This window comes from Anolis carolinensis, chromosome 3 (assembly GCF_035594765.1).
Source record: "Anolis carolinensis isolate JA03-04 chromosome 3, rAnoCar3.1.pri, whole genome shotgun sequence".
Lineage (NCBI taxonomy): Eukaryota > Metazoa > Chordata > Lepidosauria > Squamata > Dactyloidae > Anolis > Anolis carolinensis.
The window spans coordinates 261,592,327-261,618,152 of NC_085843.1; the positions used below are offsets into that span (position 1 = coordinate 261,592,327).

General features: G+C 38.1%; 1 protein-coding gene across 5 annotated transcripts in view; it reads right to left on the bottom strand.

Annotated features, from left to right (window-relative positions):
• The window catches only part of veph1 (ventricular zone expressed PH domain containing 1), a 150,524-nt gene that overhangs the window by 79,564 nt on the left and 45,134 nt on the right, over positions 1 to 25,826 (bottom strand). For all 5 annotated transcript variants that reach the window (XR_010004783.1, XM_062976703.1, XM_062976704.1 and 2 more), the window contains 2 exons: positions 17,785 to 17,951; positions 11,156 to 11,365 (listed from right to left, as the gene is read on the bottom strand). Coding sequence is in view for 4 of the 5 variants with exons in the window: in XM_062976703.1 (XP_062832773.1) it covers positions 11,156 to 11,365; positions 17,785 to 17,951 (377 nt within the window). In the remaining variant the exon portion in view is untranslated. The remainder of the gene's footprint in view (positions 1 to 11,155; positions 11,366 to 17,784; positions 17,952 to 25,826) is intronic.

Genomic DNA, 25,826 nt, shown 5'->3' on the forward strand with positions numbered 1-25,826 from the left:
CTTTGAATAATAACATCCATATTTAGACGAAGACTCTCAAATCTAGAACTGAATAGAGCTGATTTGGATGCACAATAAAAATCCATGAAATCAAAGATCCTAAAAAACCATGAAATCTTCTTGAATAAGTTTAGTTGTCTTGAACCTGCTAAAACTCATTGTTTCCATAAATCAGAATGATAGATGAACAAAACATAGTTTGCTTTTTACTTATGGTGAACCTAAGACAGCCTGTCATGGTGTGTTGACAAGATTTTGTTCAGTGGCTGTTTCCCCTCACCTTCTCCGGAGGCTAAGAATGTGTCTACTTGGCCCACACACTCCAAAGTGGACCAGAAGTCACTCTTTGGCATCCAGATGATATCCAGGGATTTATGTGGACCAAAACCAGCTAACCTGGAAGCTCTGGAGCAGTCTTGCACTACAGTCGGTGTGTGTGTAAACAAACAGCTTGACCAATTCTGATTTGGAACCAGCCCCACTGTTCACATGAACCAATACCATCTTCCAGCTTTTCCTGTGCCCTGCAGCACAGAGAAAATGGGATGGCACTTACCTTTGTCATTATTTGTCACCTCAGCAGTGGCCATGGAGCTCTGGAAAGGCTGTAGACCTTGCTGACCACTTTAGTCTGTGCCAGAAAACATGCCCAAATGACTTGAAGAAGGGGGGGGGGGGTTGCTCCTCTCATTTCCCATCTCCTCTCCAAGTTGCATGGGCCCCTTTGTTGATTTTGATAAAAGTGCCCAGTGACAGCCAAGTGCTCTCTAGACCTCTGTACCTCCCACTGAGCTGACAAACACCAACAAAGGCAAAAGTGAACAAAGGTGAAAGGCAAAGAGGGGGGTAAACTGCCCATTTGACCCAACTGGATAGCACTGCCATGCTTCAAGAGCATACCTAAACACCATGGCAGAATCCAGGGCTATTCCGAAGCAGCTGTGGTTCAGATCGGCCCAGGATTTATGGCCCATGTAGATGGCCTCTAAAAGAATATGATTTGCTCAAGGTCCCCAAGAGGTTTGCATGCCTGAGCAGGGATATAAGTGCTAGTTTCTCAGAGTGCTACTTCATCACTCAAACCATTACACCATGCTTGCTCCCACACAAGTTATTGGTGTTTTTTCTAACAAATTGACCAGACAATTTTGGAAAGAAGTTATTCACTGGAGGAGATGAATCACTAGAATGATAAGAAAGAAGTCACAAAGTTACATGTGTGGGTAGAAACCATTTTATGGTTTGTGTTTCTGAACTAGACACTACAATAAAAATTTAATTGTTTACTTTTTTCTTCTCATGAAATACTTGTAATTAAATTACCATGCTAGATTAGCTCATTATTTTTAATAGGTATTCCAATTATTTATTTTTGCAAAATACTTCATTTTTTACAGGCCAGCTGTCTTTTGGTTTACATTCAGATCCTGTCGTATCTTGTGTGTAGTAAATAACATCAAAAGATCACACATTAGTGGATTTTTAAAGGTTTGTTTGTATTTTAAAAGAAAATTTCTGTATGGTATAAAATCACCAAGAGCTACATAAGCTTTGAAAAAGGCCATGAAAAAAATACTAACATTATGAACATATAAGTAGTAACTCTACACTGAAAGTGTGCATCTATGCAGTAGAATTAATGTTGCCTGACACCATTTAAACTTCTATGCTCAATGGCAATTCATGGGAGTTGTAGCCTGGTGAAACACAGAGAAGGCTAAAGACCTAGTAAAGTTAAAATTCCCATGATTCCATAACACCGAGTCAGGCAGTTGACGTGGTAATTCTCAAGTGGCAATGTGCCCTAGTTGGCCTTCATATTGATCAGCTACCCATGTGGTAACAGGTGATGGCCAACTCCAAAGTCTCCTAACTCTCTCTTCTTATGGTTCTTGATGTTTAATCTGCACATATGTAGTAAGGAGATGGGAAACTAGTCTTCAGTCAGCATGCAGTTGCTCACTGTGTCCTAAGGGGTGGTGAACAGGTGGATGATCTTTCTTGTATCTGGACTGCACAAAGTGTTTATAAGTTTCCATGAAAGTCGGGTAACTTCAGTTTGCTATTTATCAGCTATCTTTATTTGTGCTTTCTTTAACAATCTGTATTTATGTGTTGTTCCCCCCAATATAATAAAAATTGTCCAAATTCCTTACATTGGGTCATTTTGCTTCTGTTAGGTTGAGACTTTCATGTTGTCATTATGCTAATTATAAATTAAATATTCATTGATATATTGTTTGGAGTGACTAAATGAATTGCAGGTTTTTGTGAGTGTACTTTGAGCCCCTCTGCACTCAGTTATATTTGGAAACATTGTTTATAAATAAAAAACAAAATTCCCACATTTTGCCTGTAATTTTTTTCATGAATATAAATTAAAATGAGAACCCAGACCTTATCAATCCCAACTAAAGGGTTGTGGATGTAGTAATGGCTACTTGAATTTTGGATAAGATTTAAAAGGGACAGAATGATAGTATTTAATAACTGAAATTGAAATTCCACTCACTCATCCAACCACCCCAATTCTGATTGCAAATCTTCTTTTCCACCTTTCATATATGCAAAAATGGAGCAATATAAATAATTAAACATTCTAACTGCATTGCCATGAATGAGAATTTTTAGATATTATTGGGACTAATTCAAGTGAAGTGCTATGTTAATATTTAAAAAGCAGCCCAGTCAGTATAGTAAAGTACTGTCTATTCAAAATAACTCAACACTTTGCAAATTTAAACAAATAAGAGTATAAGAGCAGGAGAATATGGCAAGGCCAAATCTATTTGTTATGCTAATGTCTAACTCAAGTTTTTAACTAATCATTTGAGCTGCTTATAAAATCACATTGCTCACTACTTTTTGTTTTTTATAGAAGAGGGTGACTAGTGCTGGTGGGTACACCATTGCTGTTCTCCTTCCACTTCCATAAATATTTTTAAGTATCCAGTGAAAGGTCTTCCGGATGTCACAGAAACTGGACCTGGTAATGCAAGTGCCCAATCTATGTCATCCCTTCAAATAAGCGTTGTTAATGGCTCAGCCAGTCTGTAACTGAACACTCTGCTAAGTCAGCATGTCAGAACCATTTAGAGTAATGAGGCAGGCAAAAAGATAGAATGCTGGAGACTAACATTTAAGCAGATATATTAGAAGGAAATATCATTTTGCTCACCGCAGATAAAAAAATTTAAGCATAGGCTGTTTAGAGCTTAGCAAATCTGACAGGATAAAATGGGAGGAAACTCTCCTGCCATTCTTTAAGACCTGCCTCTGGCATTCTAGTTATCAATGTTAGACTATAAGTATTTTCAGACATTCAGGTTCAACATTTCATCATGGAGCTGGAGCTGTTTTGCCAGTTCCTGTCACCAATCTTCAAATGTTTCCTGCCTTTGTCATATAAAACTAAAAACGTACATATATATGTAAATTACAGTTGGCAGAAAACCAATGTCATTCTGACATTTTCCAAAAATTCAACTAGAAATAGATGGAGAATCAGTTTTGTGAAATGGCACTTAGTCTTTTTTGCAGATTCTTCAGAATGCTAAATGCCAAGGAATGTAATGAGCCTTGCTCACCTAATGACACCCTCTGCAATAAATCTACATCATTAGACACTTTCTAATACGTTGAGTCTGCTTTCAACTGAAGCATCTTTAAGGTTTCATTAGACATTGCTATTTATTTGACCATTTGATAAAAATAATAATCAGTGAATGATTTTGAAATTATTGTTGTCAAGTCATGCAATTTGGGAGCTACAATGAATTGCAGATCTCTCTAAAGATCTTCATTATATATGTAGCAGCCACAGATCTTTCCATGCATTAATTCTATTTGAAATATAGAATATAAGGAGCCTCCGATGGCCTAGGGGATAAAAGCCTTGTGACTTGAAGGTTGGGTTGCTGACCTGAAAGCTGCCAGGTTCGAATCCCACCCGGGGAGAGTGCGGATGAGCTCCCTCTATCAGCTCCAGCTCCATGCGGGGACATGAGAGAAGCCTCCTACAAGGATGGTAAAACATCAAAACATCCGGGCGTCCCCTGGGCAACGTCCTTGCAGATGGCCAATTATCTCACTCCAGAAGCAACTCCAGTTGCTCCTGACACACACACACACAAATTTGAAATATAAAAATCTGAAAGGAGCTATAAGCCTGTGTCTTTTTCATGAGTGTTCCCACCAATGGATGTTTGAGCGCACAGATTTTTGTGAACACTTATGTTTGTAAGGTTTGGCCAGGGGCAAATGAAAAAAGTGGCTTTGTGTTTGTCAAAAATGTGTTAGATATTGCATAATTATATAGGATTACTTCAGAAGACACATTACAAGGATGTTAGTATAGATATTTATGTGTACATTGCGAAATTTTGACAAAAATCAACCCAAAAACCTGGCTCCACTTATACAGAAATCAATGTAACATGGGCAGGAAAATGGTGACGGTGGTGCCTCTTTGGGACTTCTGCATTATGATGTTAAAGGTCTAGGGGGTTGCTGCTTTTCTTAGGTTTTCCTGGAATTGAAATCTCTTGTCTCAGTCCATAAAGGGAGAACTTAAAAGAAACATCAACCCACCCTACAGTCCCTGCTGCAAAAATGTCTTGCTCTTTGAAGGCCCCAGAAGCTCCTGTTCCCTACTGCTGTTCCCACTCAAGAGCCTCCTTTTGTGATGACTTGGTGCCTCAACATCCTGAATCATCAACCCCTTAATCTTCCCGGTGAGCCAGGAGCCAGGCAACCCCATTGCCTCACAGGCCATTCATGTCCCGTTGCCTTTGCCATCCCTGCTGATCTTTCAGCATGGCAGTGTTTTGCCAACATGTCCACCTCTTATCATTGCCTCTAGCAGCAGTGGCATTAGAGGAGGAGGGATCTGTCCAGCTCTCTGGCTTCACCTCCCTTCAACTTCCAGCCTTTACACCATCTCTCTGAGCTACCAGCTGCTACTACTCTGGTGTTCCCTCCTCTTATCTCCAAAGTGAGGGGGAAATGATGGTCTCTGTCTTCAGTTCTATTAGGGAGTTCTATCATGTGGAAAATGTCCCTTCTGAAGAGTAAATACCAAGATACCTAGCCAGCCGAGCCACGATCATACTGACTGTAGGATTCTGAACGTTTTTGGGTTTTTTTTAAGAAAGATTTCCAGGTTTTGCTCCCCCTCTTCTGACTGCTGGAAGAAAGTTAAGCATCACAGAAGACAAATGGTAAATCCAGGCAGACTATTAGCGTCTTTAAGTTTTGGTTCTGAGCTCTCTTCTTCCCAAGCCTCTCTCCTTCCACAGGGGAGAAGCAAGCAGAGTTAGATGGCACTCAGCCCACTGTCTGTCAGCCATACCCTATTAAAGCTCCTGCCTAAGATTCAGGAAAATCTAAACTGAGCCTTTGGCTAGGGATCAGAATGGCAATTTATCATGATGGGACTGTGACCAAACAAAATGCCGTATTTACTGGATTAGAAATAGTATCCGCCGTGATGTAAGCAGGTCAATATGTTTTGGGATATCAAGTCCATGCTCTAAACACAGAACTTACTATTAGCAAATGGGCAAAATGGGGAACCATTTATTACAGATAGGAATCAAAAACAAACCAAAGCCCAAGAACAACAGCCCTATAGTTTCTTTCAATGAACAGAAGCCATTCTGGAATAAAAAGAGGTTACAATCATTTTTGGCTTCCACGGACAGCAAGGCAATCCTTTCTTCAAGCTGCATATCACCTAAATAACTTAATATAAGAAGCTAATTTCTTATATCTAGGCTTCAGTCCAAAGTATATTTTGCCTGAGTGGGCAGAATTTCTGCTTATACAAAACCCCCTGCCAATTCTTATTCAGCTGTTGCCTCTTGCTATGCCACATCCCATGCTGTTGGAGAAATGGGGGGTTGAAGCAAAAGAGAGGAGGCATGAAAGCCTACTGTGTCAGATAAACTCTGATCATGTTTCGCTGGATCTGCCTCATATTTGGCAGCATCCATGTAAACCTACACAAAACACAAATTACATAGATGGCAGGGCTTTTCATATCACCACCATACTTGAAAACAATATTTTGTCATACGTTTGCTGGTGAAACAGCCATGGTTTCCCTCAAGTATATATAATTATGAAGCACCGGTTTACATATCTATCACAAGGTGGGTTCTAGGAATAAGAACCTTGCCCAAAGTTGCATCAATAGTTGGGAGGTCAATCTTTGTTTATGTTGTTGCTGCATGCAAGAACAAATAATTTTACATTTTTTTCTTCCTGGTCATTGTTTTTGCACAATCTGCTGTCACAATCTGTATTTGGAATGCTGCTGGGAAAGATTAATTTGCACAAAACACACATTGTTTTTGTCTTCAGAAGATGTATAGTTTTCCACAATTAATGTATATCTGCATATATATAGAGAGAGAGAGATGGGGAAAGAGATTTTTGGATAGAAAACACATGTAGGAAAAATTCATGTTGTTTGTCTGTACAGGAATCCATATATATCACAATTACATGCTAAAATATGTTGTTGTTGTTTTTTTAGTCTACAAACACTAGGAATGGAACAGAAATTCAGAAATTTCCAGAATGGGTTGGATTTGGACTTCCTGTCTCCTTAAGAAACTTGTATAGGAAGGAAAAAAAAGGCCATGTCAAAAGCTCTTACAGCTTACAGAAACATTTCTTTTGTTTCTGTCTCAACAATTTTTGAAAAGTTCATAGGAATTTCAAAAGCTGCTCATCTTTGATGTAAAAACCTAAACTCCCCCCCCCCCCCCACTGCCTTTGCCAGTTTGAACGCTGTGTAAACCAAATGTTACATGGCATGAGTTACAGGTTGCACTGTGTTGTTGAAGGCTCGCACTCTTTGTCAACCTGAAAGTGTGATATTTCCCTTCTGTGAAGAATACTGTGCAGTTTTCAGCTTCAGTGCTGAAAACTGAAGTTTCTAAAAAAACTACATAATCTTCTGAGCAAGCGGTGCAAACTTCATAGAAAAACAGTGCACATTCCCACCACTGCAAGAAAAACAATTCCTGACTTCATTGTTCTAAACTTCTCTTGGGCAGAAAAATCAAGATATACCTTCCCTATTAGATATTAATACTAATCTAAGGTACATGCAGATAAAGGATGCAGCTATAGTTTAGGGGAAAGCATGCAAATGTTTACTAACAGTTATACTAGTTCTAGTCTTTCGAGAGCTTAAGATCTAGTTAAGGGGAATAATGTTCTTGACAGTCCATAAAATGGAAAAGCAAACAAACAAACCTAAATATATAGCCATATCTCCCAAGGCAGTGTAAATTGAGGATCTATATTGTCCATGCTTGTTTTTCACTACATTTCATACAGCTTTTGGAGTGTCAAATACCCACGACACACAATCTCTGTGTAAACAACTTAAGGCATCATCTCAAGACATCTGTAGACAAAAACTGATAGACTTCCTAACCCTTCATTTTATTTGATGTTTCAATCCCCCCTCCAGTATTGATTGGTCAGAATAAATGATTTAATTCTTACAAATTAACAGTAATTTGAGAAAGGATGTTTAAATGGGCAATGCAAATAAGATAGCTAGCAACATCAAGTAAACACTTAAAGAGATCTCAACACACATTCAAGGAAACAGGAAAAAGGATATAATGTTAGCACTCAATTGGCACTGGAATACAGAGCTTCGGTTTCACTTGGAAATCTGCAAGCACAGTTCGAAATACTAAAGGCGTGGATTTGTTGCAATTTCTCACAGTGCATACATGAGGAGAGCAAGTACCCTATTAACACATTTTAGGGACATTTTATTTTAAAAGTAATTATGTAATGGCCAGTATGCTTCCAATCATTTAGCAGTCCTGCAGTTTTGCAGGAACAGAGGATATTATTTTCCACTCTTCTCAAAACTGAACTTCTATTCCAGCCATTAAAGAAAGGTAGGTCTCTGGCACAAATCCAGCACACATTTAAGTATGTTCTATCGATTTCTATGGCATTAAACACATTTAACTCTGCCCTGGATCATGCCCTCAATATTAAATGCCAAACCACCGGAAAGGCAATGTCATCAAAAGCTATGCCACAAAGACACATGTAGTTTTTTAGTCAAGTTCCTTTTCATTTTACTATGCCCCTATTATATACATTATATTAAAGACCGTGTCTAACACACTCTACAAATATCTTGATAAAGTCTTACTGAATTACTTTAGACTTTCTCTTGCAACAGCCATCAGAAGTGAAACTTCAAGTCTGAAGGCAGGTCATTTATCAGAAAGCTTACAATATTTCAGTTAGTTCTGCCAATGGCTACATTCTCATAAAGCAAGATTTATTATTTGTAGATACTGTCTGTAAGCCACCACATGACAGTCTGCAGAACAAAGTATCACAGTTCATTCTACAGGATACTCAAGACACATTATGGGGTGAAGCAAGATACATATGAAGAGGAATAATATTGTCCACAAATATGTCCAGGGTCAAAATCCCAATAATAATTCAATCTTCGTGTTTCATGTCAGATCATAAAATACGAAGAGAGGAAAATGCCAAACCTGACATTCAACTTCCCTCAATATTCTACGCTCTAGTTAAGTTACATGTGGCCCTTGAGGTAGGTTTTTATTTTGAGGGGAGGGTTCTGTTGTGTTTTTAAATAAATATTTTCCTGTTTAACTGTTGCAGTGACAGACCCTTTACTATTAGAGGAAATTAATGGAGTTGGTGAGGGGGTCAATTTATCCAATAAAACTTGAAAATACAGGTTCCTGCTTTTAAAAAAAATGTATTTAAAGGTTATAACTGTAACTCATTCCCTTCATGCTTGTATATATAGAGAGAAACACACACACAATCACATGATAAAATTGCCCATAACACCAAATACCAGTCTTGTAGATGAACATGACAATTAGTTTTTAGATGGAAAACATGTAGAAGAGTTTTAATACACACACATATATCAGGGAGGGTTTTGTTCCATGTTAGATCCAAATACTCAATCACTAAACTACTCCAGGAACCACATACAAGACTACCAGAAACTGTCACCAACCCGCTGCCATGCAGGAATACAGAATCAAAGCCGACAGACCATGTAATGTTGCTCTACAGTGGGTTTAAGCAAAGGGGATGGTGGCCAACAGTTATTGATCCCTCTACAGACAGGCAATGCCTATTCCTAAAATAAGATCAAGACCATCAAAAGAACAAAACATACTCCATCCAGCTGCCAAAACACACACTTCTTCTTCTTCCCCTTCATTGAGATATAACCCCCAAAAAACCACAGTGGAGGAGTGATCTACTACTGACCAACTATCTTCAACAATCAAGCAAAACCAAATACTAATTGTCTTGTGAGATAATCCATTATGCACATACAGAAATAAAGCTTGTTACAGTATTATTGCCCCCTTCCAGCTGCCTTGCCTGAAGGCTACGAGGCATTGGAGAGGATTAAATAGCCTAACAGCTAAACCGCAGGAACTGAAAGTGCTGTTAACACAGTGAAAGCAGGCCCAACATATGGTTAGGGAACAACTCCTGATGTTCTCACAGGAATCAACGAAAAGATCCCCTGGGCTTCTTACATGAAAGCACTGGTTCTGGTTCAGAAATGACCCATGCCAGGAAAAGCACAGTATGGAAATAAGCACACTGCACTTCCCCTAGGTGGGTCAGATCTGGGTCAGAATTGCTTCCCGAAGAGCCTTTATTAGGATACTCTGCATGAAAGTGACACACAGCATTTTGCTTTCAGAGAGCAGAATACAGGTTAGAACCGTAGAGTTGGAAGACACTACAAGGGCCATCCAGTCCAACACCCTGCCATGCAGGGACATACAATCAAAGTGCTCCCAACAGATGGCCAGTGTTTTCATTTTCTATTACTTTAATCTGTTCTGAGACCACATGAAAAAGCCTGTGCTATGAATTTCTTATCCACAATGGCATGGCGCTGTTCCTATAGTGATGAGGTTATCACTAGGTGAAAAGAGATCTTTTACATTTTAGGACACAGTAGTTCTTTGTATGCCTCCATCTGAGATATTTTGCCTTTTTGCAGGTAGATGATAAGCTCTCCACACTTTTAGGGCAGTAGTACTCCAGTCACAACTTTAGGGCAAGGATAATGTTCCTGTCAAAGTTGCAGGCACAAGACCTCCTTACTGAAGTTGCATGTACTCGTTTTGAATGTCATGGTGAATCCTGCTTATGATCTTTTTTTAATGAAGCAAAACTGATTTGGTTTAAAGCATTAGTGGCATTGAGAGTTTGTCTTTTCAAACAATGAGTGTCACCTCTCAGCCTTTACAAAATATGGATTTGTGCCCTGCTCCAACTCCTGATTTAGGCACATAACCAATATTCTCTTTTCCATGGAGATGATAAAAAGAGTTTAACTGAACTCTGAAAATGGAAAAGCAGGTAGCTTACTTTTCACTCTGAAAGCACCTTGGATTTTGGTTACATCTAAATGAAAGAGAGTGACTAGCTGTCTGTCAGTGTTCTGTCTCTTCTTCCTGATTTGCTTTGTCATAAAAAGAAAAATCTGAATATGATTCTGGTCATTGCATGAGCTTTGTATTCTTTTCTGGGTATAAGCATTTGCTGTGAGTTTTCCAGGTTGTAGGGTATAAGCATTTGGTGCTATTAGATTTTTTAATTAATAAAAATTATGAAATAAAATAGGTATCAAGACCTTCTTCTGCCAGCAGACAATTGAAGAAGCATAAGGGGCATGCTTATGGGGAAATGTGGGTGGGATTCTGGGGGGGGGGATTTTAAAGGCTATTTTAAGTGTATTTATTATATTTTAATATGTTTTTTACTTTAATCCATACTGTATATTTAATTTTTATTGCACTTTTAAAACTATGACCAAAGTGTGGGATTATTAGCAGCCGTGTCCCCCCCATGGGGAGAAAGGTGGGGTATAAATAGAGTAAATAATAATAATAATAATAATAACCCCATAGGCTACATTTTTGGTCAATCGTTTAAAAAAGCCATGGATGTTCAAAGATGATGCAATTCAACTATTCTGTCTCCTTGGCTTTATCCTGGCTGGTGATATCCTTATGTTGGCACTATTAAAGGACAGCATAGCTAAAAGTTTCTGAAATTGGTTCTTCCCAGGCAACATATTCCATACCTCATCAACATGTCCAACAGCTCCATAGATCTTTGCTGTTTGTCCAATCAGATTTGGAAAACTGTCTCCAATCTCTTTCAATACAGGAAGCAAATCAGCCAATACTTCTGGTTCATAGTCCGATATTTCTATCAGTATATTTAGGATGAGGTCATTGTGATGGGGGTCTCTTAGGTGACTAATTAAAGAAGGAATACATTCTTTAAGTACCTGGAAAACAGATGGAAAATACAGTAAGAATTTTCACCCATTCATGCAAAGTTTTTCATAAGGAATTCAGAAAGAAGCCACTGGAAGTTCAATTCTATACCAGAACAGGGCTAGACTACTGACTGATGTTATACATTCATACATTTACTGTTTCACAATTAAGGAAAATCACCTGTGCGTTTGAGTTATCAAGTTATTTCACTAGTGTGACATTTTACCAATTTAGGGGGGATCAGTTAAGGTCTTGAATGAAAGAAATAAAATATTTAAAAAGAAAAACACTGTCCTTTTGAAAAACCCAAACTGCCATTACAGGTACAAACAATAAAATTACTGAGCCATCCTTTGACTGTAACATTTATCAAAACAGAAGAGTTGCAATGAAGTAAATCAGCATTCATTTGCTGGCCCAAATGACATTATTTAAAAGAGGACTTTGGGCAGATATTAATGCTTTTATTGAACTATTAGTTGTAGACATATACTCAAAGTATATGTCTAATACTTCCAAATGTGTTCCTGGGAAATTTCTTGTTTCCTTGTCATCCACCTTCCACTTTATTTTAGGAATTTTACATGATTCCTGGTAAGTCCTCTCCCATTTTTCCAACCTTTTTTAAACCTCAGGGATTTTAGCAGTGCTGTAGCCATTTCCTGATTTATTACTCCTGTTTTAAAATTATTTCCTGATAAATGCATATCAATTATTTTGCTTATACATAGCTCAGCTCCAATTTCTCAGTGAGTTACCTGAGTCCTTTCTTCATATCTCTAGAAAGTCCCTATTTGGAATTTTGACATTTGATCTTGGTTGTTGACTTTATTTTATGTCTTTTTAATTTTCATTTGCGCGGGGTTTTTTGGCACTTGATGTTATTGTATGTTTGTTTTGTATTTGTAAGCCGCCCGAGTCCCCCCGAGGAGATGGAGGTGGGGTACAAAAATAAAATTATTATTATTATTGTTATTATTATTATTATAAAGTGTTGACTGCAATACTTTAAAATAATGTCTTCCATTAGTTTCTAAATTAGCTAGATCTGACAGACTTTTTAGGTTCTTGCCCTTTGTTTCAAATTTGGACTTGAAATTCAGTGGCAAAACTTGGATGGCAATAAGAATACTCTGTAAAATTGCATAATGACCTAATGACTTAATGCTTATCTCAGACTTGTAGACAAGCTATTATAGTTGTTGTCATTGTTGTAGAGCCTGACAGCGAAGCCGCATTGTCTGAATGTCTGAAAGTTACTTTATTCCTAACTCATGAATGGAAAACAGAAAGTCAGTGGACAACAAAATAAATTTAATGGTGAGCTTGAAGCTAACCTAAAAAATATGATATAAACACTGGGAACTGGGAAGCCCTGGCACTTGAGCATTGTAACTGGAAGTGAGCTGTTACCAATGGTGCTACAGATTTCGAAGGGGGAAATGTGCCAAGAGGAAGACACATCAAGAAAACACTTGTTGTGACCACCTTCCATCTGAAAATCTATGTTCTCATTGCAAAAGACCCTACTAATTCAAAATACAGTAGAGTCTCACTTATCCAACATTCGCTTATCCAACATTCTGGATTATCCAACGCATTTTTGTAGTCAATGTTTTCAATACATCGTGATATTTTGGTGCTAAATTCGTAAATACAGTAATTACTATGTAGCATTACTGCATATTGAACTACTTTTTCTGTCAAATTTGTTGTATAACATGATGTTTTGGTGCTTAATTTGTAAAATCATAACTTAATTTGGTGTTTAATAGGCTTATCCTTAATCTCTCCTTGTTATCCAACATATTCACTTATCCAACGTTCTGCCGGCCCGGTTATGTTGGATAAGTGAGACTCTACTGTAGGTCTCCACAGTCACTTATGGACCTACTGCCAAGACTCTACTCTTGGAAGACAATCATACTCAACCACGAGTGATCGCCCATGAGAGTCTGACAATGGGTCACATTAATTTTCCTGAAGACATTCCATAAAATCATGGCATAGGGACTAGATGATATAATGCATTACAGTGTGACAGTTTATCTGAACATTATATGAAACCTGTTTAATCATTCTGTTGTACAATAAGATAAATACATCTGTTTGAGTTTTATGCAAGACATGCATACTAAAGGAACCAAATTTTGAATGCCATGGTGAATCCTGCTTGTGATTAGAAGAAACCAGTGGTTTGGAGATCAAACCACATAAATATGCATTATCTAAATAGTCAGAAATATGCACTAGGATCATTTATATAATGCATCCAGATGTGGAAATCAATACACATATGTACAAATTAGGAGAAGAAAGGAAGTGGGATGGTTTCTATTCTAAGCTGGAGAAAAAGAAGTGGAATGGTTAGGCCCAACTCAGTGGCTTGAAGAAAACAAAACTGTTACCTCTCCCCATCCTATCCCATTTCATACATTTTCTATAGCATTCCTAGTATCTGACTATAAAATAAATATTTATCTATATGCATGGTGCTCCTCTCCTCATTATAAGGAGTTAACCAATGACAGCACCCCATTATAGGGAACTTCCATGTAGATACATTTTTCTGGACCAGAGTTATCTGGAATGCTAGGGTTCCATGACAAGTTGATAATGATTCTATGAGAGGTCATGTCTAAAGGGTGGGGCGGGGGGCATAACTTTTTAAAAAATCTGTAGATATAATATATTTTTATGCCAGGGGTCCCCTGAGACCAGAAAATTATTTGTTTAGCAATCTCTTGCAAACAGTGCTGATATTTCACCAAATGACCATTTCCATGATTATATAGCATCGAGCATCGCAAAGTTGTGTCAAACGGCATTAATTCTACTGTGTAGATACAACCTTTGTTAAAAGATAGCATGTTGTCTAAGACCTCAGTGAGTGTTTTGGCTGCTGAGCGATTTCAGTTCAGCTTCCTTGTGTTTGTCAAGTCAAGTTCTTTTTCTGCTGCAGAATACTAGTTGCTGACGTTGTACATTGCTTAACTTTTTAAAAAGTCAGATTTCATTTTTACAGAACATCTTTCATAGAGCTGGAAGGCTACAGAAAACAGTATTAACAAGAGACTGGGAATTACATTGAAAAGGTGTCATGTGACCTAGGCTCCAAACAAAAGCTCTTCAAGCTGGAAAGTTTCGTTTATAGAAAGAGTTATATTTCCTCTGAAACCATATATTTTGAAAGAGTTCCCTTGACTGTACTGAGTGATGCATATTAAATTACAGGGTGTATTTTTTTCATTAAAAAATTCTCAAAGACCGCTATAATTTATACTCCATAAATTAGGTATCCTTGTACCTTGTTACAATGCTCTATGCCTCATAAACTTCCTGCTCGTGTAACTGGGCGGATCATAGATGAAACACAAAATATTTCTGCTGCATTATTTATTTTGCCTACTCATATGCTGGCAATTATTCACCAGGCTTGGTTCTAAATATGACTCTAAAATAACCTTGCGTCTTTACAGAAGAAATAGGATTTACACACAGAATTTAATGACTAATGTTTTGATTATGGCAGATCATGCTTTGTGCCTTCTTTCAAATTGGAAGACCATTATATTTATCTTGTTAATGATGATACTTCCATAAACCCTGTTAAATTTCTTCTGATCCAATAAAGCACTCAGTGCTTGGAAAGTTACATTGGAAAGCAATCATTACAGTTGTCATTCCAAGCCTCATAAAAACAATTAGTATTATAGTCACAATTTTAAAGTAACACTTTTCCTTTCATGTTTTTCAAATGTAACTAAACAGTTGCCTTGATTTACAATTGACTAAAGTAGTTGTCATGTAGGTTTTTTCCTTCCCATTTCCTTGTTGCCTTAATATTCACAATACTTTTGCTAAGCTTTTCAACCATGATTTGGCAGTTAATAGAAGGTTATTGGGTAGCATGTGTTGAAAAATTTGCTAGCATTTACTGCACAAACCTGTTATCTACCACTGAACAAGGAAACCTGATACTTGGTATATTGAGGTGACCTGCAAGAATTAAATTAATTCCAATTTAGATAAAGGTAAAGATCTTCCCGACATTAAATCTAGTTATGTCCGACCGGCGGTTGGTGCTCATCTCCATTTCTAAGCCAACGAGCTGGTGTTGTCCGTAGACACCTCCAAGGTCATGTGGCCGGCATGATTGCATGGAATACTGTTACCTTCCTGTTGGAGCAGTAACTATTGATCTACTCACATTTGCATGTTTTTGAACTGCTAGCTTGGCAGAAGCTGGGGCAAACAGCAGGAGCTCACCCCGCTCCCTAGATTCGAACCACTGACCTTTCGGTCAGTAAGTTCAGCAGCTCAGTGGTTTAACTCGCTGCACTACCAGGTTTATGTGGTTATAAAAACATGCAAGTAGAGCTGTTTTCAAGATTATGTGAGATTATTAGTTAAACCTGTGCATATTGACATACCTATTATGATTTTTTTTAAACCTTTTTGTTTTGAGGAGGAAAGTAAGAAGATTATACACTTGTCTTGTCTGCTAGCTTCTGAGCAAAGTACTCATGGGTTTGTGAAATAATTCTTGGTAGAATGCAAGGCGGACTGTGTTGCAAATGGATAACATAAATCAGGGAAGCCTTGAGGCATGCTGTTGATGACATGGTGGCTTGGAGGTTTTTCATTCATAGGGTCACCAACTTGACACCCATTAACAACAACAACAGTTAATCCCCACCATCACACAATACAAGAGTGCCATTAAAAAACCAATCAATTCTTTCCAAAATGCAAAATGATCCAAAGTAACCCTGGCCACATATATACACACACACAGAGAGAGAGATACAAACATACAATCACACACTTATCATTCCATCATTTAAAATATATATATATTTGAATATGCTCTTATGGTTTTGCTGTGAACTCAACCATTAGCATAATGTGAATCCCTACTCCAGACATATCATTGGGCTCTTCTAGTATAAATATCTTATTCCAATCCAACCAGTGAAACCTTAGAATAGGATTCATAACCTGGGAGGCCTTTTTACTGGCCTATACAATATTGCAGAATGAGGAGAAATGTTGTCCCCCATTGGAATTTGAATCATTGACAAGTAACTACATGATCAAGGTTGTGCATAGAAATGGAAGAAGGAAACACCATGTGTTGCTCAAGGAACTTTTTTTGGGTATTATTTAGCATATTCTATAAAGGCAAGAATCAGCATTTCAAACATGGATGTGCAAAGTGAGGGCTGCAAACTGCTTGGAATAAAAAAAAGTTTTTGTTCCCTCTAGAAAGCATACCTAAAAGCATGGCAAAAATAACCCCATACCCTTTAGAGGGCATTTAGAGACAAAAACATGACTTTGGGGGTTGTTGGAGATAACTCTCCAAAGTTTCATGAGGGGCTAATATGGTTCCCTAGCCTCTAGTTGCCTATCTTGATTTAAAGCAAGGCTCAGACACAGACAGTCTCCCTGAAAGCATCAGTGTCCTTAATATTTGTAGGTGCACATCTTCAGTGTACTTCCATCAGATCATTAAAGCTAGAAGAGCCTGCACGGTCAGTTTTTGCCACAAGGCCAAGGATTCATTGTCAATCCTCCAAGCCAAAGTCCTCCATTTATGTTTTCGTTTAGACCCAGGCATAAGTATTACATTGGGATTTATAATTACATGTGTTTAATAGGATGAGTAAGTGAAGCATCACCTCATGGGAGCTGGTATTTATCGTATCCAAGAGAAAAACTAGAAACAAGTTTTATTTTGGGATGGAAATGCCATTGCTTAAAATGCTACCTCTCTGGGCCAAAAACTATTTGTGCAAAACCAAAGTGTGAAATGTTGGACCCTTTCACACTATACAGTTATAGCACCATGATGACTTCAATGACTTCTGTGGTTTGTAGTTCAGTAAGGTACTATAATTCTCCCCAAAGAGAAAACCCCAGGAATCCATGGCAAGTTAAAATGGAATCATAACGCTATAGGAGTGTGGTGTGAAAAAGCCCCTAATTATAATGAAAATGTATTAAAACTAAAGCAGTCATTCTCAACCTATGGGTCCCCAGATGTTTTGGCCTTCAACTCCCAGAAATCCAAATAGCTGGTAAACTGACTGGGATTTCTGGGAGTTGTAGGCCAAAACACCTGGGAAGCCACAGCTTGAGAACCACTGAACTAGAGGAATCAGCATGGTGTAGTGGTTAGAGTGTTGGACTACACTCTGAAGGCCAGGATTTGAATCCTATCTCAACCATGAAATTACGCAGGGGAGGCAAAGGCCAACTCCCCGCTGAACAAACCTGCCAAGATATCCTGTGATAGCTTCACCTTATGGTCACCATCAGTTGGAAATGACTTGAAGGCACACAACAACCATCAAAACTAGGCTGCTTTGAATTGAAAGTCACATATATTGAGCTGGACAGATTTGAAACTAATTAATATTACCTCTGGCTGCTTTTTCTTTGCAACTGTCAGCAAAAGTTGTAAAAGGTGATGTTGTTCAGGCTGTTCTAAATACGACATCAGTGCTACAAGTTCCTTCAGGTGAATGTTAATGATATGAGACTGTTTTTCATACAAAGAGGGTAATACCCGTAACAACATGGAATTCCCTGTTAAGAAATGAGAAGGTAAAAACATCACAGAAATGATATGCCAACCCAGTCTTTCAAACTGAAGACCAGGACTTTAAAACCATAATTTCTAGAAATGATACTTGCAGGAATCAAAGTTTGTGCTGAAACATATGGCAGAAGAAAAGAAACAAAATACATTGCATCAAGAAATCAAAACATTATCTAATGTGGAGTATGACAAGATGAGGAAATATGGTCTGGTGCATAAAGCAAACCTGCTTGAATTTTCAAAAAATTGGATATTTAATTGAGCACTAAATCAGAATGACGGCTAAATGAGCATAAAAGTAAGGCAAATCATTGCATTTTAACTCCCTCCCATTAACATTATTTCATGGATTTAAGAAATCTATATTAAACAGGAATCTGGAAACAATATTCAGTTTTGAAAAGAATACAATCAGCACAAAGGGAAACTGAAATATAACCAGTTTGGTTGCTATTTCTTGGGACTGGGGAGCTGGATAAGCATGGAAAATGAAAGAGAACAACCAGGACAAAATATTCTCACAGCTTGGAGAGTGTGTTTGAAGATGTGCGTGCACAATTTAATTTGAAGCCAGCCTTCACAGAGAAATCTATAACATGAAACGCCATACAAACTGGCCCTGGAGTGATTGAAGTTTCATGCTGACAACATATGGAAAACATCTGCCTATCACTATATTACATGGCTTCACTCCCTAAATCTTCTAAACATACTGAAAGCCCCCATGGATTCACTTTCCTCCCAAAAGGGAGAGGGGGCATGTTGGCCTCCCTTACTTTCTTCCTTTTAATTTGTTCACCCTCTTAACATGAAAGACAACCAGGTCACTCAGCAGTTTGTATGACAGCAAAACTTCAGGCTGTTTGGTAGAAACATCAGCCGTGAGGACATTTCCCATCCCAACAACCAGCATCTGGAATGCCATATATATAGTGCAGCATCTTTCAAACAACACTGAAATCATAACTGAAATAAAGATCTACACCACAGCACAAAAAAAGGAGTTGCCTTCTGTGGGATGACCCTCTCTGGATACTTAAGTCTCCTTTTAGTTCTACTGTTTTACAAGGGAGGCCTCAAGTTTCCTTTTAATGTTCTGTATTTTATGTCTTCTGGACCAGCATTGTTTAAAGGCCAATTTTTGTCCCAAAACATATTGGGAACAGTCTGTTTTTGGTCCTGGATGGCACTCCCTTCCAAGTCTGTGATCCATAGCAGGCACAGCAGCTTCTCAATAGAGAGATACTAATATTACCACATTATTCCTGAAAATAACAGGACTCCTGAGAGATAGTGCTTGCTTCAAGCATGTTTTATGTAACAAAAAGCTGAAATATTTACTTGTGAGTAGATGTTCTGACAGGTTGGAGCACCACTTTCCCAAGACTACACATTGTTACCAGTCACATCCCAGCATGCCACATTTATCTGTTTTGTACTCACCCTATATGGCCTTTTCTGAATGAAATATAGAGTGACATTATGGTGTAGATGATGGATGATATAGGTTTAGAAATATCCTCTTCACATTATAGAAGTAAGTCCCACTAGAAAAGGAATACCAATACTTCTTCTAAAGCAAAATGGTGGCCAGCAGCCAATAATGTGTTTCTTCAATACTATATCCGTTAACACACTAATACTTCACTATTGCAACAAATATCTCATATTTAGGAGGAAATCTATTCAGCAGAGGCACTGCACAGAGTTTGCAATGCTCCTTTTAACTATAATTCTCCTTTTGGCAAACTTCAGCCATTCTGTTCCCATTTTGGGACTGATGGAAGGCCCTGGTAGGTAGTAGACCTAAACCAATGTGTTTTTGTCAATTTTGGTGGACTTTCCCCCCACTTTGGAGTGAAAAGTCACACTTAAATTTGCATTTAAAAAAGAGGGGATGAGGTCCGGGTCTTTGTAGGAATAACTGGGGGATTTGAGAATTTAAAAAGTAGAGTTTGGGCAACATTTTCTCTGGACTAAAATATTATTGTTCTGATCAAGCTGGATCAGACCATTTTTAGTTATGATTCAAAAGGTTATTTGATATACTATAATCCTGCATAAATTATGTCGACATTTTCAAAACTTTATGGACAAAATGATACTTTTAAAAAACTGTATTTTTATTTGGAGATATTTATAGATCATCTATAGTTAGATACTTCATCTAACAAAAAGTTTGAGCATCAGTAACACATAATTAAAATTCAGCTAAGGACCTAATAAAAATAAAGTCCAAACCAAAGTGCCAAAACAAGTATGAATACTTAAAAAAATTCAGGTACATGAAAACTATTTCCATCCAGCAATCCCATAGAAACTGTAAAGTACAGAATACAAATAGCAACCCCACATCCCTGTCCTCCTCCATGATGAATATGTGTCCTGACAATGTCGTCATCGACTATTGCATTGAGGAATGATTGAGTCAAGAGCAGACTGAACAGCATTGCTTCATAGTCCTGATGGCTATCAAGTATTTTCCTTGCGTCACAACGAGTCAACCACCATTACTGACAATTACCTGGACCAGACACAGGATGCACTAAATTAAGTCAGACTGAACACCCAACCAGACAGTGTAACAAAGCATTCCTTTATTTTATTCTTTTGATGGAAACTTGCTAGGTTTCTTTGAACTTGTCCATTCCTGCTCTAGGTAGCCAGTGTCTTTAGCATAATAAGATAATCTCCAGCATAATACAGAGGAGCACATTGAAATCAAAGATGTGACATTACCATGATGAACTTATGTATGTTAAGTCTCCATAGTGATTCAGAAATAATGATGTATTGCATACCTACTACTAATGGGGGGTGGGGGATGAGAATCAGGCTGGGATTTCAAATTTCACTTTTGTATAGCAAGCAAACAGATGTTCATTCTTAAGCCCAAAGCTGCCTTTTCACATCAGGCTTAGGAAACAGTTAAGTACTTGTGGGTTAAAAGGTGTGAGATAAATCTTGGCTAATGGATTGTCTCAGAGGGAAAATATTTGGCTAATGAATTATGAGCAGAAAAAGGAAGCATCTCTTACCCACCTAGTCCATTTTTGGACATTTTCTATTGGTGGTATTCTACAAAGAGTCAATTGATACTACCAAATTTTGCCCTGCTGTTGACCCAACACACTTTCACTACTGTTTCAAATTTCACACCATGTTATTCTCGTGACGGTCAGAGTACTGGCTGGAGGGCCAACATTCCTATACAATGTTTGCAAAGCCATTGCCCTGTATAAAACTCTTAACTTTCTAAAACAAAAGATTAGGACTGGAAGGAAATCTGTTTTACAGGAAATGACAGTAAACATCTACCAGGAATTACTTCTTTGGATCAAATAAAATGCTACCCCCAGTTATTCCTTATTTGCTTAGATTACTAAAGTGTTGCTACATTGTTTGCTCTATCCATGATGTCACGTAGAATTACACAGATCTGCACCCCTAACCTCCATGCACTGAGTAAAAGATAGATGGGGGAGCTGGTTGTAATCAAGAACTGGGAGTTCATGACTAGACTCCAATTACATGATACTCCATTACAGTTAGTTAATATAGCATAGGAGTTTGAACCCTGGATTATGACTATGGAGACAAAGGCTCAAATTCCTACTTAACCATTGAAACCCAGTAGGTGACCTTTGTGAAGTCACATTCTTTTAGCTTGTAGAAAGAAAAGTCAAGAACCTTCTGAAAGATCCTACTTGCCAAGTAAACTCTGTCATAGGTTTGCCTTAGGACACTCATAAGTTGGAAACAAGTTGAAGGCACACAACAACAACAATCCTTTTATATGAAAAACTCATGACAGTTCTATTTTGAAAGCTTCTTCTCACTTCAATTTCTTTTTTTAACAGGAATACTTGTTAACACAAAAGTTGTGGACCATTTCTGTTTATAAAACTCAAAACCAATTTAGCAAGTTTATTTGTCTTGTACCCATGTGTCTTTCATAGAGAATACCATATTATGTGAGATTTTCCTTCCCAGCAGAACCAAGTACTACATGGTGATACACGGTACTGTTTTCAGCAGAATGTACCATGAGTAACAAAGTAGGATAAAAGTAGTCAACTTTTATCCCACTTGCCCCTTATTTCTATACTAAGCAGGCACAACATAGACTGACCATCCTTCACTACCAGGCATGCATGATAAGGTATTGCTAGAATGTTAGGTTTGAGACTGCAAAATGGGAAATGAATGCCAATAGCCATGATCAACCAGCAGCACCACAGATCTGATATTGATTCCATAAATATAAATACAATAAAAGCATGATTTTTTCTATCTAGAAAGATCCACCAAGGAACACTACAGTGGTCTTGGAATCATGAAGACGTGGAGGAGCTGTTTATCTCTTTGTTACCACCTTGATTAAAAATGCAATCTAAAGCTGCTATTTGCATCCCAGATGAAGTTTTAACTGTGAATGCTAGATTGGCCCAGGTTTCATCTGAATATTTTCACACTGGAATGTTTTACAATATCATGGCAGAATGTATGAGGTGGAAAAAGGAGGGGGGGGGGGGTGACTTTCAAGTTGAGGGCTAAAGTTCCAGGCCAGAATAAGAAAAAATCATCAATATTCATTTTGGAAGGGACGTTACTGTGTCAATACTATATTGTGTGTATATAATGCAAAGTGTAAGGCCTGTATACAAGAAGAAAATGAAATATGTGTACTCTTGATTGGTGTTTTCATAAAATTAATTAGCATATAATGAAACCAATCCTGGGCATTCAGTCACCTAAGTATGCATAAAATAAACTAAAACAAATCTGGGGAAGTCTATTCAAGACTGGAGACAGAAATGGAAAGCTGACCAGGTAGAGTAAATTAGTAAAAGAATGGTTAATCATGCTGAGTTATGCTTGATAGCAGGTATCCAATCCATGAAGACTAGTTGAAGTCTTCTGACCTTGTTACATGTGGCTTTTTTTTAGCATCCTAGGATGTTTCCCCATCAGTCCAGTGATCGATGGGCACACTGCCCAACACATAACATCTCTGGACTTCTGGCCGAGGCCCTGCCCACAACCATATTGGGAGCATTGTATGATGCTTCCCTCTTAACACAGGAGGCTTCCCATGTTGTGCTGGCTCCATATAAGGTGGGATGTGTCACCATGAGGGAGCAGTATATGGGGTAGCAAATTGACCCTACTGCCCCTCAGTTCATTGGCAAAGCAGAATGCTTCACCTGGATAATGTGATAAGGTTAATTGGTGGCCTTCTGACATGACTGGATGAGTACTGGCCTTGTATAAAAGGCCAGTAAAACCTGTCTCTCTTTGACTAACAATGAAAGACTGATGAAAGTTATTTCTGACAGGTAGAGATGAACAGATAGGAGCCTGAGATAGCATAGGAGTCAGTCCAAAAGAAAGAGAGAATGACTGTTTTTAATTTTTATTGTTTTTAAGTAGGTTTGTAACCAAGTTGAATTTCATTAACTAGATAAAGACACAATATCAATGAATAAAATTATAAGAATAATAATGCCTCTGGAAAGTGCGATTTCTTCCACAGATTTCTATGTTGTAGAGTTTCTCAGCTGATGAAGTTGCATTCAGTAGTGGGTAGTAGCCCAAGTGATATTGTGAATGAGAAAGGAATCAAAGCTAGTCTGAATTGTCTGTATAAATTACATACCTAGACTGACATCTATGTTCCTTCCCAAGGAGGAATGAAAATACTTAATGAATATTATAAAAGATTACAAACCTGAATTTCTATTGTCCCATGTTAAATGTGACAAAATTCTAATGAATAAAAGTACTTAAGGAGAATGTTGAAGTTCTGCCTACCATTTGGATTTGGAAACTTAGCAGGTGACCAAGCCAGTGGACTCTAAGGAACTTCTAACATATACAAACTGACAAGTGAAACCAGATCTGCAAATCCCTCAAATAAAGAGATGGTGTGGAAGAACCACACCTCTTTTGGAGCCAGGGAGTAATTCAATTTTCAGGTGGAATGTACTTAATAACTTAAGAGTTACAAGATGGTCCAAAAGATTTTCCTCCATTTCTTTTTCATCGTTTTCAAAACCTTTTTCAAAAGGTAAAAGCTATGTTGAGCAGCTCAGATGTTCTGCTATCACTAAGTACTTTTAATATGTATGCAGAAGACGTCCTCTAGAAATGATTCAATGTAAACATGTGTTGATTTCAGGAATATTTATGGAGGGAAAATGGTGGTCTGCATTGTTCCAACCAGCCCACCCTGTTACCATAATGTCTAATTAAAGTGCCAACATGCTGCTTTTTTGTATAAAAGAAAGTTTATGAAACCTTCTGTCATTTTGACTCACATAAGCAACCGCCCCATTAAAGCCCCTTTTAATCACCACATATGTCTCTAAAAGCCTCATTTTTCACAAAAGACATGTAATTCCACAAAAGGAAACATTTATGCCCCAGCTTTAGTATGAGCAATCAGGTTGGACCAGTGCAAGACTAGATAGAACTTGTGTAACTACTACAGAAAAACAGCTGTTCCACATCTTCTTTTCGCTTTTCCTGACTCATGTTTAGCAAACACATAGCTAGGCTGCAAGATCCCCCTCTGTTTTATTGGCTACTATCTCTGAAGGCAGGCTTTGTGGCACATTGGTGTATGTTGCTTTATTAGAGTTCATTGGAAGAAGGGAGAGGAGGAGACTTGGATCAGCCACATAGCTCCTCTCACAACTAGCTTCAGATTTTGTACTACTGTGTAAATGCATGAGGTTCTGCCAGCTCCATCTACTCAAGATAAAGCTTTCAAGATAAAATGGGATATGGTGCCTTTAGGTTATTTAAGCAACTTACTCTGAGTACTAGGTAGGAATTAATTGCTGTTTGCCTTTTTTAAATTAATGGTCCTAATAGTTCACAATATTCTCTGCTCAGCTTTCTAGAATATCTGGAATATCTCATAAGGCACAAAAAGCACAACATTATTTTAAGATACACTGCAGAATTATATGTGAGGATCATGTGCAGATTACTAAGTTTAAATTGGTACGAACTATCCAAAGCAACCCTCATTCACTAGAAAAGTCATAATTCTAGCTCTTGATCGGCTCTTCCCAATCAAGTGCTACATGGTCCATCGTCAACAAACTCCTGTTCAGGCCAAGCATGAAAACATTGTTCTTGAGCAAAACAGATTATTGAAGTCCCAGCTTCCCATCAGTAACAGGAAACACAGGGATCTATCTGGCAGGGTGTAGACAAGATTAATGGGTTGCAAGGCCCGTTAGAGATAACTGTTCTGAACAACAGGCATCTCACTGTGTGGAAGCATGTTTTCTGGACCAGATCTCCAGCACAGATAGCATTGCCATATGGGGGGAAATGCTGCATGGGAAAAAGGTATCAAAAATCGTATGATTAAAAATCCTTCCTAGTTTTCATCTGTACATATAAGGTAAAGGTAAACGTTGACATTACGTCTAGTTGTGTCCGACTCTGTGGGGTGGTGCTCATCTCCATTTCTAACCTGAAGAGTCCGCATTGTCCGTAGATGACTCCAAGGTCATGTGGCCGGCATGACTGCATGGAGCACTGTTATCTTCCGTGGTGCCTAGTGATCTACTCACATTTGCATGATTTCGAACTGCTAGGCTGGAAGAAGCTGGGGCTAACAGCAGGAGCTTACCCCAATCCCCGGATTCGAACCGCCAATCTTTCAGTCAGCAAGTTCAGCAGCTCAGCAGTTCATCTGTATATACATCTCATTAAATCTTGGTCTGTGGATCATCAACCTCATGGGGTGCTATGAATGCGATTTCCTGCTCCTTGGCAGGGGGTTGGACTGGATGGCCCATGAGGTCTCTTCCAACTCTACTATTCTATGATTCTATGATTCT